The sequence below is a fragment of the Cimex lectularius genome, unplaced genomic scaffold, assembly GCF_000648675.2.
Source record: "Cimex lectularius strain Harlan isolate CLEC.00 unplaced genomic scaffold, Clec_2.1 scaffold17, whole genome shotgun sequence".
NCBI lineage: Eukaryota > Metazoa > Arthropoda > Insecta > Hemiptera > Cimicidae > Cimex > Cimex lectularius.
In genome coordinates this window covers 2115753-2134053 of record NW_019392640.1, presented here as the reverse complement: position 1 = coordinate 2134053, position 18301 = coordinate 2115753, and the positions used below count along the sequence as shown (strand labels likewise).

Here is an 18301-nt window from a genome sequence, read left to right as displayed (position 1 = left end):
GAATTGAGGAGAAAGAAAGTGACGTTCAGTAAATTTGAAAGATTGCAGGCAGGAGGTGATTACAAACATAATTATGTATCAGATGGAAAGTTGGTGTCCAAGAGGATCGAAGTCACGATAGCACAAGTGGTAGAGCAGCGGCGTATTTAGCCGAAGGCCGTGGGTCGTGAGACTAGCTTTTTTATCTCAACCAATACCTTACACAAAGATTAATTGAAAACAATTGAAAAAAAAAATTTTTTTTTTTCAAAGTTCTGGCTACTAAAACTCTTATTTCATCAATGTTTACAAGTTTAGTATTGATCACATGATATTGAAAATTTAACGTAGTTTTCAATGGTATGAACGGATTTGTCCAAAACCTTTTGGTTTTGGAGTTATCATTGTTTATTTGAAGTAAGGTCGTGAAATTTTAAAAATTCAGAAAAAGTGGAATAACTCCGAAATTGGTGAGATTCTGACCGTAGCTAATTAGGACTTTTTTGGTTCCGTTTTGGATTTAAAATCTTTTTTCTTATGGGTTGATTTCGTTATTGTCAGCATGCAAAACTCTAGTTACATTGCGGCCGGGAGGCGGCCACTGCCATTATACGAAGCCCTCTCGCCCGTTTAACGAGTCTTTTAATGATCCTGGGGGTTTGTACGACTGCAGCCCCTCCGCGGGTGATTCACACCCCGTGTACAACTTAATAAATATTTGATTTCCTCGATAACCGGCCATGAATCAGCCCTGAGGCCGGGACACAATTAAATCCGATCCATACTAAAAAAGTATGGACAATGTGATCGTGACAACACAAACTTGCAGAAGTAAGAAAACCGACTAGGCATGTCTTCAGATGTAGACTCGAAGCAATATTACAAAACGTACACTATTCTAACCAAACTAATACAGAACTGGCAAAGCATATCAAATGTTAGATTTTAGCAATGGGTTAAGAATTTTTTAAGGTTGATTTTAAACAGGCACCTAAAGGGAACGTGAAGAGAACGAGCCGAGCTCGTAACGAGTCGTTTAAAACTTAACTTTCTTGCTTTTTAATGGAATTGTTTATACAAAGACGAAGATCTTCCGGAATATTCCCACTCAGTTGTCTTCGCCAACGATTCGGCTGAGGTTGTCGCTCAGTACTCGTCAGTGTTCTGTTGTTTTTATTGATTTGTGGTTGTGGTGTCTTGTTCTTGTCGATAAATACAAATGGATGACGCAAATCTGATTGAGCTTGTGAGAAAGAAAATTGTATATGATTTATCCCATCCAAAATACATATATCCGAAGTTCAAGATGTCAATCAAAAGAAGCAGAATTACAGGGAAGATAAAACTTTCATTTTTATGTATTCATTTATTTCATTTTTGCAAGTAGTACTAGCATAATTACAATAGTGTTATATATGTTTAAACAATTATGTTTATGTGTGGTATTTAGTGACCGTTAGCCAATGATTATTTGGAGATCGTGATTGATTCTCAACACACTGGGCACTCTCAACACGACAGACAAGAATGGCACATCTACACGGAAAACAAACACTTTGAGCTCTGAAGATGATCTCAATAAAGATCGAAACGTTGGAACGACAAAGAAAATGTTTTTCTACATCTACGTCACACCCGACCGCATCTCAAGATCTGCAAATAATTATATTAGTAGAATGTAAAAACTTCAAATAGGAAAAATTTCATTCATTGGAACGACTCGAAGTAATCTTCAGAGGACATGAAAAAGTTTTTAAATGTTTCTCTAACAGCAAAAGCCTGACGCGGCGTTTCCCCCTCGAAAATGTCGGTTGTCAAAAGCTCGTGGAATTTCGGTTGGAACGTCATTCAAAAGAGAATTGAAACTGTCATGTTTTTTATGAAATTGTAGAGGATGCAAGAAGCATAAATTATGTAATCAACAGGGGTAGGATAAGCTTGAAGTCTCCTGTTATAAATCCTGAACTTTTGACCAAGTATACCAAATGTTCTCAACATAACGTCGAGCTAGGGTCAGACGTTGGTTAAAGAGTTTTTAGAGAAATATCATCGATCTGGCCTTGAAGGTAGGGTATATTAAATACATCTTCAAAGGAAAAGCTTCATCCTCTACTATAACGAACGGTGATAGCAATGAAGTCCCTGGAAGGACACTATCAACGGTTTATTCATATTTCCGTTTTGAGTTGGATAGTATACCCCATCGCTGTTTTTTCCATAACCTCAAACGTCAACTGCTATGAAGTTGTAGTTTGAATCTGCTGTAGGAGTACAACTGAAAATGTGTTTTTTGTAGTTATAAAATAAGGATCCACTTTTTCTTCCTTTTCTTCGTAGGAGTCTGTTTCTCAAACTGCTACAGTAGCCAAATCTTAAATCGAAAAACGGAACTGCGACATGCTTGCAACTACACAACTTGATCACACCCTAACAATCTCTTTAAACGTCTAATTCACTGGCGGCAAGCGGGTGCGCCCTGTCTCGCTGTGTCGTTAATGAAATTTGCGACTCCGGCGTCTTTTGACTTATGGCCTCACGACAATGAAAATCGTCTCGGGCCGCTGTATGAATAGAAGAGGGTGACGACGGAAAAGCAATAAAGCGTGCGTGCGGCATCAAGGCCACAAATTAAATCACGCCCTCCCCCGCAACATGCACAACATAAATAAGGGTGTGCAGCCCTTTACCATGACTAGGACGATCGACGAAAATGACACGGCGGCAGGGAAGAGTTTGATTTTGAGGTGGAATTGAGGAGAAAGAAAGTGACGTTCAGTAAATTTGAAAGATTGCAGGCAGGAGGTGATTACAAACATAATTATGTATCAGATGGAAAGTTGGTGTCCAAGAGGATCGAAGTCACGATAGCTCAAGTGGTAGAGCAGTGGCGTATTTAGCCAAAGGTCGTGGGTTCGAATCCCCCTTGTGACACTGCCTGTTTTTTTACCACAACCAAGACCTTACACAGAAAGAATAATTAATTGAAAGAAATAACTTAGTCAATTGACCACTAAAACGTAAGGGTAAGAGGAATCTTAATTTTCACAATATTGTGAGATTTCAAGTTGTCCAAGGGTTGACAAATCTGAAATTTGGTCAGAATCGAACATTCTGGTCTGGATGTGTTTCAGCTTCTCACCATCTCCCATTGTTGGTCAGATAAAAGCAAGGTGAGGCATGACAAACAAATATCCTCCAATATGATAAAATGTCCAACCAACCTAATTTCAAGTTCATCGGCTTGCACACAACATGAACAAATCTCATAATATTGAAGAAACTGATTCCTTTCCTAATATTGAGGTCGTCACCGAGTATTTTAGTATGTCAGACACAGTGTTTCATTTTACCTGGCGTTTTGTTATTTCACCAACTTCACTGTATTTCCAAAATGATCACTACAGTTCAACCGCAGCAACCATCTGCAGAATATTTTAATTTCTACTTGAAATTGACTGCGGGGTGATGAATCTGAAAATTGGTTGTTCCGATCATTTTGGTCTGGCTTAAACCGGAAACAATTTCTGTGTCCTTAAAAATGCTGAAAGAAACATGAGCACCTGATTTTATGTTACACTGCCTTTTTTTTATACTTTAAATTTTAAATTGTGAAAATGTAATAAGCAAAGGGAGGGAGGATATGGCAACAAAAACATTTTAATAATATTTCAACTTTTTGCTATCATTTTGTATGCCTCTCCTTGTTTTGGTAGTTTAAAGATTTTTTTTAGTTTCTTGCAATCTCCAAATCAGGTATAAGCAGGGTAAGACAAAACAAATAAACCCTACTATCGATAAAATAACAAAAGATGTCGGACATAGAAAAATGATTGGCCTAATTTCATGTTCATTAGCCCACGGACAACATGGAGAAATCTCAATATTAAGAAAATTATGATTCCTCTTGAGGTTGTTTCCTATCATTTTGGTCTACGAGACGCATTTTTTCAATTTACCATATCAACTGTTAAATTTCCTTGTCTTCCTCACCCCATTTACAGTTCTGACCAATCATTTGTCTCTGCGATCTCATGAAATCATTTTCGATTAGTTTGGTCTGTCAGAGACTTTTCGTTTTTGCCTCCAAAGCCGCAAGAAGTGAAAATCAATCAAATCACCGAAATAATTACAAATGACCAAACTTCAGGTTTAACACCTTGTAGACTTTAAGAAGAATTATTTTGGCCTGCTTAGCCTCGCTGGGTTGTCTGTCAGATGTGTTTCAGCTTTTGCCACCTTCAGTGTATCTGCAAAATGGCAAGATAACGAAGACCAAAAATTACAGACCACGAACTACTCTTCATCACCTCATATACCATAGGAAGAAATCCCACGACAGCCTTCATCGTCCACCAAGATGATGGCAAAATCCCTGATGAACTCATTTTTTATGCAGTGTGACCTAAAAATATGTCCAAGGCCCTGTGGAACGTCTCCGCAGACTCTTGCAGCGTTTTCTGAAACACTCCTTGATTGAGGGATCACCAAGTTTTCACTACTTATTAGGAAATTAAAATAAAACTTGTCTACTGGACTTAAATGAGAAGAAAACTTGTGTAAAAGAGGAGAGATGTCCAAGGTTTGTGAAGTATGGAGAGCGAGACAGTCATGGCAAAAGAGGGCTGGGTGTGGACAAAATTTCACACTAATCGAATCATTGAATTGAGAGTTTTAGTTGCAACTATCTTTTCTACATTTTACAAGCAAAGTAATTTTTTTAAAAAATATAAATTGTACATATTATATTTTTTATTATTATTAGAAGAAATTAACAAGTTCAACCAATTACATAGTTTCTTCAAGTTGTACGTAAAATAATAAATAAATAGATATCTCACAGAAACGTTATCACAATCAACTTCACGATTTTAACTTTTTGACTAGAATGAATTCACAACACTCACAACTCGAGAATATCTTTAAGCAAACAGGGTTTGAGCCTGTCCGTCACCTTTTGTCCCAGGTTGTAGTAAATGGCACCGTTTACATGTCCTAGATTAGCATGAAACTTTTTGAATTTGGGTTTCTCACGTACCATGGAGCATCTACCGCCCTTCTGAGCTTTTTTTTTTTTTTTTTGCAGTGCTTGGACTATTTATTTTCGTGATTGCTGCAGCTTTCCATACCTCACTCCCATATAAAATAGTGGTTTGTTGCCTGGAATATCAATGTGCAGAATTTTGCTTTCAGCTTGCTTTTGCAAGCTTCTGCTACTTTTTTCTTTATGTATTTGTCCCAGGTAAGTCTATCCAAACAGATGCCAAGATATTTGATAACGGCTTTTTTTATCGTTCCATGGGATGGTTTGGATATTGATGATCAACTCTGATCCTGGGGAAAACAGGGAAAAATTGTTTGGTTCGCATTTAGACGCATTTACGGGGGTTGTCCATTTTTCCACGTATGACGTGATTTCTGCGAGGGCTTTCTGCACATTGCCCTTAGCTGCCACTATAATCTCTGGCGCATATTTTTAATTTCACAACCTTGGCTTGGTCTTATAAGAAGGAATTCAATTTCAAAACCATGACATAATAACTAAAACATAACAAAGAATGATGAAGGAGAAACATGTCCAAATTGAAAATATGAAATGTTTAACAACAGTTTAAAGAAGAAACCAAAGGGAAAAGAGGAAATTAAACAGATAAATATACAATTATTTATTCAATTAAATATTACAATATTGTACTTAGTCATTTGTTTCGCCTCTTCAAGAGAAACAAATACATAAAAATGTAAATTTCATAGCACCCGATGTAAGGCTTGTCTTTAAAAAGAAATCTCCCGATCCGGATCGAAATGAACGAATGACAAACACGAGTCCCTTCTGCTCGAAAAGATTTAATTTGTCAGTAACGTTAATGTGATAAAACGCCCCTTTCAATGAGACATTTCAATATTTAAGAACTTATAAATCTTAATAATAAACATCGAGGTTAATTAATACATTTAAAAAAATATAAACAAGGATATATTAGTTTTAAACTATCTACATTAGTGACAAACAGAATGGATTTTTAATGATATTTTTTTTTTTATGGCTAAGATTTGACCGGGCATGTTGTGACTGTTGAGATTTCTGTGCTAATCGCAGTCTTATTGACGCCTAAGTGATATTCTGTGGTGATGTTAATTTAACGACAAAGAATAATCAACTCAATAGATGTACGCTGACCCAAATCATCAAACTAAAACTAGAAACATGACCATTTTTGATTCCTTCCTTATATATCTACTAATGCTCATAAAATAAAATAAAAACTCGTCATATTTTGCTATATCATTAAATGGCAAACCATGGTTGTTTTTCATACCTTTACAATCGGTAAAATGGCACATAAAAAAAAAAGTTTGACTAGCACGAGTCACATACCTACATCTTCCAAGCAACAACCTACAATGTATCTGAATAAAATATTAATTTTACATTCCATTAAAGTTTAAAAAAATATCAGAGATCATTTCCGAATATAAAGCTCAAGCACATACTTAAATGAATTTGAAACATTTCTGTTTATCGTGTGGTATTCTCGTCTTGAAGAGAATCGAGTCCGCTCTGAACTGCGTGTTCAGCAAGGGTGTATATCCAAACACCTGGAGAAAAAAAAATATTCGTAAAAAATAACCGTCAAAGTGGAAAAATTAGAAAAAGGAATGTGAAATGGACCTGCGAGAAGAAGTTTATACACTTGTGTCTCTCTTGGAAGTGCGTGTCATCCTCAGAGAGCGATACAGGACATCCTGGGCATCTGAAAGTCCACCTCGAAGTCACCTAAGACAAAGAGGAAAAAGACCAATTGAACGAATTATTAAATTCGTCAGTTGAAAATTCACCTTAACAGGCGGTTTTCTTGTGATGTGCGAGACGAGAAAGTTCATCGCGATGTCTTCACAGTTCATGTACTCGTCCACCTTGTCCCTAATGGCTTGAGGAAGCCAATACGAATAAAGATATGTGTAGTGTTTATGGATAAAAGCAGCGCCTGAAAACAAATCGATACTTTTATGAACCGCTCGTCCTAATAAAATTAATAAAACGTTGAATGAGTTTTACCAGTTAGCACCATCGAAAGTTCACACGAGTAGTTAGAATTGTAAAGCCAACCACCGTAGTTTAAATCCAGGGCGTGGAACCGTCCGGGGAATCCGACTACACGATCCCTTTGTTCTCTCCAAACCCTGCAATTTATTTTATTATTATTATTTTAATATAATCCAATCAAACACCACAAACAACTATAGTACTACCTGAATCCAAAAATAATTTCATCGTGCCTTAGATGAGCGTCATCATCAACTGAAAGCACAGCTTCAGTCTCGATAGCATCATAAGGCAAAAACCTGTTGTTGAGACTGTTTCTTGTAGCTTTGACTACCTGCAATTAGAAAAAAAGCCCCTCAAAAACACTTTTTTTCTTCAAAAGTTTGATATGGTTTTTGCGCAAATTCATTTCTAATCAATTTAGTGGATATATTTATAAATATAAATGTAGGAAAATTAAATATAGTTAGAAGCTTTGGAAATTGAACTCGAAATGAACTTATAAATTTTATTGAACACAAGAAAAGAATACTTATGGAACAACTACAAAATAAAATATGATTTTGATGCAGAACTCTCTTTTAACAACTTATTTTCGACTAAGTCATTCTTCCCACCTGCTGCATGAAGCATCTCAGGTCACTTCGGACGTAAATATGCTTAATAAGCCAATCAACTTTTTTCTCTATTAACATACATTATTACGATTATTCGGAGATCATGAGATGTGGTCTGGTGTGATGTAAGTTTTAGAAAAACATTTTCTTTATTGTGCTAATGTTTCGACCTTTATTGAGATCAACTTCAGGGCCTGGAATTTATAAACATTGTTTGAATTTTACAATACATGTAGATGTGGAAAAAATTATGAATTTATACAATGCTAGAAAATTTTAGATTTAAAAAAAGAATGAATTTATAGAATGCTAGAAAAATTTTTATTCTAAAATTTTCTAGCATTGTATAAATTCATTTTTTTCCACATCCTACACGTATTGAATTCAAACAATGTTTATAAATCCCAGGCCCTGAAGATGATCGTCGCTGCTGTTTCAGTCTGACAGATTAAAATAATCGGAAACCATTTCAAGAAGAATCACAATTTTCACTATATTGGTAGATTTCTCTACGTTGAATGAATAGTGTCATTACCAATCATTTTGGACTGCCTATGCTTGGGTTGGTGTGTTAAATGTCTTTCAGTTTCTCGCCATCTTCTGTGTAAGAAGAAATCCCACAATGGCCCTTATCGCCCACTATTGATGGATGTACAAATCCACCACTGAAGAAGGTAAAATGTAAAAAAGTATCTGGTAGAGCAATTAACAATTGCTAGAAAAACAATTTTTTTCGTAATGGGGTGACGAGATTCGGCCGGAGACAAGAGTGCTTCAGCAAGGTTGAGCGAGGCCAGCAGGAGGCTGAAGACCTGCAGGCGTCTTTGAAAGCCAAAGGAGGCCCAGTCGGCAAACAAAAATAATCAGAAAAGACTTCAAGAGGAGAATCACAATTTCCACTACATTGATAAATTTTCCTTTTTTTCTGGGCATCTAAAATTGGGTTGTTACCTATCATTTAGGTCTACCTTTCCTCCCTGGGTTGATGAGTTTCAGTTTCTCACCATCTTCGGTCTGTCTATAAAAATGATCACAGACAACCAAACTACATATTCATGACCTCATGGACTTTAAGAAGAAATACCATTATGGTCCTCGTAAATGTACAAATCCACCATTGAAGATGGCATATTGCTGAAAAGTGTCTGACAGACCAACCAGCAAAGATAGGCACATCAAAACGATTGACTGTCAGACCAGACAACTTGTTGGGAATATGTAACCAGCAAAGGAGGAAAAATCTGATAAGAAAAACATTTTCACAATAGTTTTGGTTTTTCTGATCATTTTGTGTATCTATCCTAACTGTTTTGGTAGCCTGTAGACCTTCTCGCTGTGTCCAATCGGTCAGGATGATAAGCAGGATGAAAAAGACAAGAAAATTTAACTATTGATAAGGTAAATTGACAAAATGTATCTGACAGTCGAAAACAATATGAAACAATGTCAAGACAAATCCCATTGTGAAATTTCAACAGGTTTGTGAGGTGATGAAACTAAAATTTTGTCGTGACTGGAATGGAAGGAAATAATATTTTGCCGTTTTCAGCATGTTTCTAAAATGGTACGATTAGGTAGACTAAAATGAAATCAACAAACCATGCTGCAGACATTAAGAAAAAAAAGTTTTAAAAAACTATTTTTCCGAGTTATTAATAAGTTTGTTTCAAGTATTTATTCAATTTTTTTTCCTGTGAAGATTTGTAAGTTGGTACTTACATGGACCGGTACCCCGACATCAGGCCAGCGTAGATCTTGCAGCGGTGGCCGAGGAGAGTTCCAAACGACGATGATTTTGTTCAAGTACGGGAGCCCGTGTAGCCTGCTCAACGAGTTCATAAGGACCTGCTCCCTCTCATATGTCAACATCACAATCGTGAACTGCTCACGAGGTGAGTTTCCACCGAGGCTCTCACAGAACTCTTTACCCGCACCGCCAGCGCCGGCTCCAATCGGTCTGAAGCCCATTCCAGAACCTGAAAAACTGTTTTAATACTTCTATTCCAAAAAATAATAAAAATAATAACAAATTGTCTATTCACCAATGAATTTGGCATCGGATGGGAGTACGGGATCGAAAGGAAGCTGTGGATAGAGTCGAAAAGGGTCGCCCCATTTGTTCCACATCTCATAACCCTGTAGAATTAAACATTATTTAGTATTACATTTTAAAAGAATTATTATAGGTGATATGTTTTATATTTTGACCTGTGTCATGAAGAGGGAGTAGTTTCTCTTAAAAGCAGGTGACGGATACGGTGGTTCCAGTGGGCCGAGACTCTCTTCCGGTTCAGCGTCAGCGATCACAGGATCCGTTTTCAAAGGCTTAAGAATTGAATTTTACTATTATTTTATAAATGTTTAAAATAAATAACACTTACAATAAAACCATCGGTGAAAATGGATGTCGCAGGGGTTTCTTGTATAGGAGGCGGCGGTAGTTTCAGCCTGTCTCTAAGCGTGGCTAGAGTCGTGTCAACGAGGGCTTGCAGGGAAGAGAGATAACGCTCCCAAAGGAACCTGCCTTGTCGCTTCATCAGTAATAGATCTGCATCGCCGATCGATCTCAATAAGAAATGCAGCTCTGGAACCCTCGCCAACGCTACTTGAACGATGGCTCCACTCCATCTGATAACCTCGTTGTAAGGCAGTATAACATCGTCTCCAACAATAATGGGTATCGTGGCGGACTTCAACGCCTCGTAGAGTCTGACGCCGATCACGGGTGATGGTTTGGAAGCAGGTATCAAAACGAAAGTGCTCTCACGGAGAAGCTTCTCCCTCATTTCGTCTGTTCCGCACAACGCCCAGTCGTCGGCGCTTTGCCGGAACATCCCGCTTGGTTTGCAAGTCGTATCGAACACTATCTCATCCGATGTCGTTGACAAGAACGACTGTAATTCTGAAACTATAATTTTTCTTTGTTGCACTAAACCAACACAATATTGAATATATAAAATATAGAGATAAACACCTTAACAAAGGTCTATATTTAACAATTTTCATGGTTAGGGTTATAAGCAGGTTGAGGCATCATTACAAACCTACTAGAAGATGGCCAAATGCCAAACAGGCCAAATCAACAAGGCAGACCAAAATAATTGGTGGTCAGACTCTTGAAATAAAATATATATCTGTATTAGTAAGTAGTTCAGTCATATCCGATTATTTTGGTTAGTCCATGCCCGCTGTTTCACTCTGACAGACCAAAAAAATCAAAAACCCCCTAACATCTATCACAATTTTTGCAATATTGGTTGATTTCTCCATTTTGTCTTTGGGGTGATGAATCTGAAATTGTTGTTCCAGATAATTTTGGTCTGCCTATGCTCACTGGGTTGTGTGTTAGATGACTTTCAATTTCTTGCCATCAACAAACAACCTAGCCACCTTGTGGACTTTAAGAAGAAATCCCAGAATTTCCCTTGTTGCCCATCCCTGGTGGACATACAACAAACCCACCACTAAAGAAATGCCAATATCTGGCACACCAACAGGCAAGGATAGGCAGTCCAAAACAATTGGTGGTAAGACAGACAACTTGTAATAAAATAAAATTGTATGTTTGTAGTTTGGATTTTTCCAAGTATTTTGGTCTGATGGATCAAAATTATCAGAAATGATCTCAAGAGGACACAATCGTTACCAATCATTTTGGTCTCCCTATCCTAACTGGGTTGGTGTGCTTCATTTTCTCAACATCTTCAATGTGTCTACAAAAATAATCACAAACAACTCCATGGACTTTAACACATTCATTACAGCCATTGTTCTGGAAAGACACTCTAAACCTTTCACCATATACAGACATTGCAGATCACCTCTTCTAGAAAAACCCTGCTTTCAAAATTGACGGCTGTTGGGGATATTGCAAACGGCGCGACAGCTGAATAATCTCTCTGCATTTGCTTGCTTTTTTCTAAGCAATAAGAGAGTAGTTGTGAAGTTATAGAATTTAATAAACTGGAGAGTATATTCTTCAACGTTTATTTTAACACATTCCATAAAAAGTCAACCACAACTATAAATCTGGGATGAGTCTATTAACAAAGGGACTTACCGCAAAGACTTGCCACATCTGATGAGTCACAACAGCTAGTCCTTGCTGGCTTGGCTGGCTAAAAGTCTCTTTGTTGAGTCCCAGACTGTGGCTGCTTCTGTCGACTGTTAACTCTCTGGGTTGAGTCTTTGGTACTGACTTACTTTTAATTTCTAAATCATCCCTTTTTAAGGCAGTTTCTCTACTGGAGTAGGCATGGAAAGGAAAACCAAAAGACAGGAGAGTTCCCATGCCATGGGTGGACCGGGGAAAACAGGTGTCTCATGCACATGGTTGACACAACCCCAATTTGTGATGTCTCATGTCACTACATATTTTTGAAGTTGTGACAACCCTTCAGTTTCTGGGTTTATGACCCTCTTCTACGTTCTTATTTATTTGACCAACTGTGTAATTTTTGCAGGGCTAGGTTTCCATGATTTGTGAGGAACATCACATTGCTCCCATATGTGCTATGACAACTTTCAACAAACTGCTTAATTATTACCGAGTTTTGTTTCCTAGATAGGTAGAGGATGTCATGTCGTTCTTATCTGGGTGATCGCCCCTGCCGATTTACAGCCTTTGTTCTATGATCGTTTAAACTAATCATCTTTTGTTCTTACTTTACCCACTACAACTTATTCTAAGATAGGGACCGGCTTACAATATTTTTTGGAATTGAATCAATGCCACAGGCCTTTAGTATCGCTTTGTCAACATTAATAACATTAATGTGAAGACCATTTTTCAATTTAACCTTTTTGAAATTTTAAAAACATGTGTAGAGATTAGTGACTGTTAATCGATAGTTATTCAGATATCGTGAGATGAGGTGAGACATCACACCCAACCGCATCTCACGATATCTGAATAACTTTTAAAAAAATTTTAAAATATTTTCCGTATCTCGGGAGAGTCCTTACAAATCAGTGCCGTAGCGAATATGAACCGTGCACCATACCACAACGGTCCATATCACCTACCTCTGATGACTGTTAACGATTAAAATGCAGGTTCATAACCCCACCGATCAAATATAAATATTTCACGATTTTTTTTTCACAACTCACAAACTACTAAAATAGACAATAAATAATAATCCGTATATGTATTAAGCAGCCATAATTGATCATGTTAATTGTATTTTAATTAATTATACTAACACATGTCATGATAGCTCAAGTGGCTAGAGCAGCAGCGTATCGAGCCAAAGGTGATGGGTTCAAATCCCGCAATGACACTTGCTTTTTTATCTCAACCAAGACCTTAGATTAAAAGTATAATTAATTAAAATAAATAATAATATTACTATTATAGTAGTTATTTAAGGAAAAAACAATGGCAAGTTCTTTTCCTTTTAACAATTAAAAAGCTTTTTTAAAATTTAAATTGTGGTTATTCATTGAGAAAAACAAGCATTTTGGTCTTACACTTCGTAACTTCATGTGCATTATGGTTTCATATTCCACAATGCAAAAATATATATATATATATATATTTTTTTTTTTAATCATAATAATTTCTAAATTAATGTTCAACATACTGTTAAACCCTTTCTCTTGGTTTTTCAAAGAACCCTGGAATGAGAAGAGGTACTTCCTCCTCGCTGGAAGCATCATTGCTGCATCCGACCATACATCACCGCCTGGAGGACCTCTTGCTACACCAATCGGTAGATCAAAACCTATTTACAAAATTAAAATAAAAAAATAACGGGCAAAGATTAAGTACACAGCAGCAAAGCAGATTTAAATGATGAAAAATTAATTAATCTAATCTCCATAATTAACTTAATTAATCCATAATTAAAAATACACACCTGGTCTGAACTTGTCGTGGTGAAATTGGGCGATAATGGCCCGCCCAGTGTCTATATTCGGCATGACGGATGATTCCGGTTTTAAATCCAGCCTTGTCAAGTGAAGCAGAACGTGATTTCTTCCTGCAAAAATTAATATTTAGATTTTTTCTCGATGACTCCACACTGATGAACTTCGATCGTTCCAAATTATTTTGGTCTGTCAGATGAGTTTTGGCTTTGCATTACTACTACACTTTTAGATCAATACTGATAAAGGCAGGTTTATATGCGTTTTGGTAGATCAAATCAGAAAAGATAAGAAGATAATGGTCAGAAATTAATAAAAAATTAATATTTAGAAAATTATTATGTTTAAAAAGATAACACACCATCACCAGACCAGTATGGCAGGTCTTTCAGCTTGTGAAGTTCTGGGCTGGCACCTTCACCTAAAAGCACCAAGAAGATGCAGGCTTTGGACGCATCAAGGGTGAAGTGCGGGTTGTAACCGACCGTCTGGCTGACGGCCGTTTTGAGAAAGATGGACGCCAAGGATTGAGATGTGTCATAAAGATAGACCGGGAACGAAGACGTGAGGGGGCAGCGTGAATGGTCAAAGCAGGTCGCCATGGTACACGGTGGATTGTTCGACCCAGGCGGATCAAGATGCACCGAGGGATTCACGGGAATCAGAGCCAAAGGCGGCGCCAGTTCTGGGCTGTTGCGCTGTAACGCTTCCTTTTGTGCGACTTGCGCCTGCTCGACGGAGAGTTTGAGCTTGTTGAGCTCCGCCTGCTGTCGTCCCAGCTCAAGCTTAAGAGATTCAATCTTGTGAGCGTACAAGACAACCTCACTCTGCAACCTCTGTCTCTTTGCCTCGAGATCTCTCAGTTCCGTACTAACAGATCCTTTAAAAAAAAAAAAATAATAATAATAATAATTAATTAATTAATTTAAAAAAAACAATTAATCTAAATCTAAAAATTAAATAAATAATTAATGACTGTTTTTCACTGGCTTACATTTAAATTAATACTGCTATATACTACTACTATAACAAGCAGACACCCTTAGTTATGGAATTTTGTCAGCTAATTAGAAGGGTACAGATATTACACGCAAAAAAAATTAAAACGTTGGATTTCTTCCTGTGGACAGACCCACTGAAGATAGCAAAATAACTAAATGCATCTGACCAACCAACCCAGTGAGGATAGTAATACCAAAAACAATCGGTAAAAATCAAATTACTGAAAAAAATATTAGGATCCAAGCACACTTGGACTTTGCATGTATGGACTCAATTCTTTTTCTGACAAAAAGAATCTTCCTTTTTTCACACTTAGCTCTGAAATGGTTTGTTGTAATTACTGACCAGGAGTGCCAAACGCGTTGATGAGGGTCGTGTAGGGTGTGAGACTTCCCAAAAAATTTCTCCTTACAAGTAACACGTTAGAGGAATCCTGAGTTTTCTTTTTGCTATCCACATATTGTTGACTTTTTCATTAAAAAAATCTATACGTGTGACCATGTATTAGAATGTCTGGTAATGAGAAGTAATTTTCTTAGTTAAGTAAATGGAAAATGTCCAAAAAAATTAAATTGTCTGTTCAAGAGGGAGTGTCTGTCCATTAGGGGCACCAAATATATGCTTATTACATTTTTCTTAAATAAAAATGATTTATATTTTTGATACTTTTAATAGAGAAAAATCTCTGTGGTGTCTGCAGTAGCCAAATGTCTAGTGCATTCGCGTCATATTTGCCACACCAGCGTTTTTCGGCTTGAATCCTGGCACTGCCTATGGAATTTTAATTGGAAATAATTTAATAATAATTGTTAAAGTTACTGTAAATTGATGAGATCCCTCATCCAATACATGAATAATTTGACATTTAGCCTCCCTGTATGATCCGTTTCAACAATGTCAACTTTCAGTTCCAAATACTCTTTGCCTTCACCTTGCATGAGGGCCTTTAGTGCTGCCTGACTGTCAAAGAAAATGGCTATCTTCTGGGAATGTACTCCAAGCCTTTTTATTTCCCAGGTGCAATGTTCAATCGCTATGATTTCTTACTGGAAAACTGTAGCACATTTACCTAGGTTTACCATCAGTTCGGTCTTTGGATTCACCCTTAAAACTTCATCCCCTGGTATCTACTATCATCTAGCTACTAAGACTAGCCTACTGTTATCTAATATCATCAAAAAATCATGAGTGTAGACGAATCCAGTATTGAAACTCCTCTGTAACATATTTTACGTTTAAAAGTGTGAATGTTGTGGAGGGATATCTAGGCAAGTAATCTGTATTTTTGGGTGCAACAGGGTAGAGGAAACCTATGCCATCAGCAGTCTAGAATGCTGTCCTTTAAAGGCTGAAATGACCGTACATCACAATCAAATTACCTTTAATACGGAGCATCTCTTGTATTCGCATTTTCAGATCGGAGGCCTTAAGAGCGCTGAAGTCCTCGTAAGCCTCCAGCTTGGTCCTGGACCGGTGGACGTCCAGCAGCGGCCGCTCCCTGTCACGCTCCACCTTAGTCGAACATCAATAAATGTAAATAATTTTCAAAAATTTCTCGACGGTCAACTCACATTGGAGATGTAATAGTGTGTGAAGAGTGGGACGGTGACTAGGGCGACCGTCACCAGGATCAAAATCCGAGACAGTTTTATGTTTGCCATCCAGTGGCAGACGCGCTCCCTGGTCAAATGCATTTCCTTGTTCGCTGCAGGCGTCGATCATCGTTGCTGCCCGGGTGCCGGAGGAACGAATTGACAAAACAAGGACCTGCCGCCGTCTCTCATCTCGAATCAATAAGTAACCTCCCGCAGGGTTATACTATAAACATTTTATTTGTACCCAAAAACTACCCTAAAGAATCAATTGTTCCCAATTAATTAATCGATCTTAATAAATATTGAAAAAATCTTTTAAAAAAATCTACCTACAATATTTTTTTTGACGATTTATAAATACCGACAATTTTGACAGGCCTTCCTCCCCAACAGATAGTTTTATCATCTTGAGTTTTCTTTTAATAATTTCTAATTATTAAATATGTATTTTTTATTATTTTGTTGTATTTATTATTAAATTATTTTATGCAATAATTAAATCATGCTATGAATGTTAGATAAAACTACTGTGGTAAATTGTATTTATTAGCGTGAATGGCGGAATAACGAAACCCCATCGACCTTAATTTCAATTTTTCCTATCCTATTTTACGTTGATTTATTACTTTAAAAAAATACAATATCTAAATAGTATTTTTCATAATTGTAAAATTATTTTATGCAATAATTAAAACTACCTAATGCCAATTCCTGCTATGAATTTTGTATAAAACTTTCTACTGTGTGCAGATTGATAGATCGTATTTATTAGCATGAATGCAAATGGCGGAGTAACGATACCCTATCAAACATTATTAATGTTGATTTATTACTTAAAAAAGACAATTTCTAAAAATTAATGTATTTTTCCTAATTTTAAAATTGTTTTGTGCAATACTAAAGTCAATGCTGCTATGACTAATAGATGAAACTGTCTACTGTGTGCATTTTGGTAGATTGTATTTATTAGCATGAATGGTGAAATTATGATACCCTATCAAACCTGATTTAAGTTGATTTATTACTTAAAAAAAGACAATTTCTAAATATTAAAGATGCATTTTACATCATTAAAAAATTTTTTTTTCAATAATTAAATACTAATGCAGACTATGAACTTTGGATAATGCTTTCAGCTGTGTGTAGATTGATGGATTGTGTTTATTAGCACGAATGCAAATGGTGGAATAACGATACCCTACCAAACATGATTTAATTGATGTATTACTTAAAAAGAGCCAATTTTTAAATATTGAAGATGTATTTTTCATAATTATAAAGTTATTTTATGCAATAATTAAAACTACCTAATGCCAACTCCTGCTATATTAGTAGATTGTATTTATTAGCATGAATGCAAATGGCTGAATAACAATACCTCCATCAATCCTATTTTAATTCATTTTTCCTTCCTACTTTAAATTGATTTATTACTTAAAAACAATTCAACTTCTAAAGATTTATTTTTCATAATTTTAAGATTGTTTTATGCAAAAATTAAGTACCTAAATCCATATTTGATATATGAATTTTGGATAAAACTCTACTGTGTGCAGATTGGTAGTGTATATATTAGCATGAATGCAAATGGCCGAATAATGATACCTCCATCAATCCTATTTTAATACATTTTTTCTTTCCTATTTTTAAGATGGTTTTATGCAAAAATTAAGTACCTAAATGCCATATTTGATATGTGAATTTTGGATAAAACTTTCTACTGAGTACTGTGTGCAGATTGGAAGTGTATTTATTAGCATGAAAGCCAATGTCAGAATAGCGTTATCTATCAACCCTGATGTAAGTTGATTTATTACTTATTTAAGTAACTACTCTTATTAATTTTGACATATAAATTAATCATTAATTTAAAATTGTTTTCTTACAGTATTTATTGGGATAGGATAGGGGATAAGGATAAGAGAGGCGGCCCCAAGACCTACTGCACCTCGACCTAAAATTTATCAGGATAATATTTAGTTGTGTTGTAATCAACACTTTTCGCACGTTAAAAATTGAGCGGCATTAAAACCAGCATCTCATTGGAATGTGCGTTAGCGGTGGTTTGGCAGGTTCACACTTACAATTCATGTCGAGAGATGTGTTTGTATCTGCTTCAACCTGATGATGAGCGTTTAATGCTTGCAATCAAGATAGTTGTAAACAACAAATTTTATAACATAGACAAAAAA

General features: G+C 36.3%; 1 protein-coding gene across 1 annotated transcript; it reads right to left on the bottom strand.

Moving 5' to 3' along the window:
- Window positions 1–6213: 6213 nt before the first annotated feature.
- Window positions 6214–16336, bottom strand: LOC106672266 (exostosin-3). Its single transcript, XM_014403555.2, has 14 exons — window positions 16086–16336; window positions 15894–16026; window positions 13874–14392; window positions 13503–13625; window positions 13227–13367; window positions 10023–10549; window positions 9850–9966; window positions 9684–9777; window positions 9361–9617; window positions 7231–7358; window positions 7037–7161; window positions 6817–6965; window positions 6650–6754; window positions 6214–6576 (listed from the first exon to the last, which is right to left on the bottom strand). Exons 1-14 carry the CDS (start codon window positions 16206–16208, stop codon window positions 6472–6474), a joined length of 2646 nt encoding a protein of 881 aa, XP_014259041.1. The 5' UTR covers window positions 16209–16336; the 3' UTR covers window positions 6214–6471.
- Between the last annotated feature and the right edge of the window lie 1965 nt (window positions 16337–18301).